Raw genomic sequence first — 1,435 nt, forward strand, 5'->3', positions numbered from 1 at the left:
TTCACTACTGGCACAACCGGCGTCGCATAATCACTCGTTGTGACTGGTGTTATGACGCCCACGTCTTGCATCTTCTTCAGTTCAGCCTCGACAGCAGGCTGTAGGGCAAACGGCACGTTTCTTGCCTTGAGGATTTTCGGTACGTGACCTTCTTTTAGCGCCAGCTCTGCCCTTTCTTCAGCAATAGTTCCCAGGTCTTTATTGAACAGATTTTGGTACTTTTCCAGAAGCGCGCTAAGCTTTGTGCGTTGTTCGGAAAGCGCCAAAACACCTGACCTGGCAATGCTGTTGATCCCGAAGATCCGGTTCCAGTCCAATCGGATCGCTTGCAGCCACTGCCGGCCCGAGCAGATGTGGTCCCTTTTCTCTTGTGATGTAGAGGGGAAGCTCGGTCCTCTGCTGTCCGTACTGCACGTCGACGTGAGCAACCCCGACGGGCTGAACGATGTCTCCCTTGAACGTGCGCAGCTTGAGCGTCGTCGGCATGATCTTTGTTGAAGGAGATATCTGACGAAACTGTTGCAGTGACATGACAGAAACAGTTGCTTTTGTGTCCAGTTCCATTTCCAAAGCAACTTCCTGCACGTTTATTGTGAGTTTTATTGGTTCCATACCAGACGTGGTCATTTCCTTCATGCCAACTGGGTCTTGAACAGGAACCAGTTTCTTCATCGCCTTACGTGGCGTACACTTCGATTTCTTTTCTTTGTCAGCATGACACACTCTTTGGACATGCCCCTTCTTGTCACACTTGAAACAGATATCCGCAATGTGCGGGCATACCCGGCTTCCATGTTTCGCTGAGCCGCAGCGATAGCAGTCTCGCCGCGTCACGTTCGCCTCCGCGACGGCCTTCACCTTGTGTACGTCCGAAACTCTAGGTTCTGACGCATGTGTTTCAGCGACGTTCTTTTTTGCTGCTTCCATGGCTAGCACTTTTTCGACGGCTCTCTGGAAAGTTAGCTTGTTGTCCTCTGTGAAAAACACACGCTGAATGCCCTCTCTGCGTAAACCGCAGACGAAACGGTCCCTCAAGGACTGTTCAAGTGCGGCTTCGAAGTCACAGGTTTGCGCCAATTTGCGTAATTCTGCAACAAAGGCTGCTACAGATTCGTTCTCGAGCTGCATTCTTCTGTGAAACTTTGCGCGCTCGCTGATTACCGATGGCTTCGGTGCCAAGTGATCCCCTAAAAGCTTCTTTAGCTCATCAAACGTTTTTCTTGCTGGCAACTCCGGCGCGGTCAATGACTTCAGAAGACTGTACATTTTCGGGCCTATGAGACTCAAAAGTGCGTGTGCCTTGTCGTCCTCGGCGATTCGGTTGACCAGAAGAAACGACGTGAGTCGTTCCTCATACGACGGCCAGTCGCTCGTCGATTCGTCGAAGGGCTCGATGTGTCCCAGTCGGCCGAAGACTTGCGGCACTTGACCCGTC

At 51.7% G+C, this 1,435-nt stretch overlaps 1 protein-coding gene across 1 annotated transcript; it reads right to left on the reverse strand.

Moving 5' to 3' along the window:
- Positions 1 to 234: 234 nt before the first annotated feature.
- Positions 235 to 927, reverse strand: LOC121835046. Its single transcript, XM_042288964.1, has one exon. The coding sequence runs from the start codon at positions 925 to 927 to the stop codon at positions 235 to 237; it is 693 nt and encodes a 230-aa protein (XP_042144898.1).
- Positions 928 to 1,435: the final 508 nt, after the last annotated feature.

The sequence above is a fragment of the Ixodes scapularis genome, unplaced genomic scaffold (assembly GCF_016920785.2).
Source record: "Ixodes scapularis isolate PalLabHiFi unplaced genomic scaffold, ASM1692078v2 PGA_scaffold11__112_contigs__length_91849675, whole genome shotgun sequence".
Taxonomy (NCBI): domain Eukaryota; kingdom Metazoa; phylum Arthropoda; class Arachnida; order Ixodida; family Ixodidae; genus Ixodes; species Ixodes scapularis.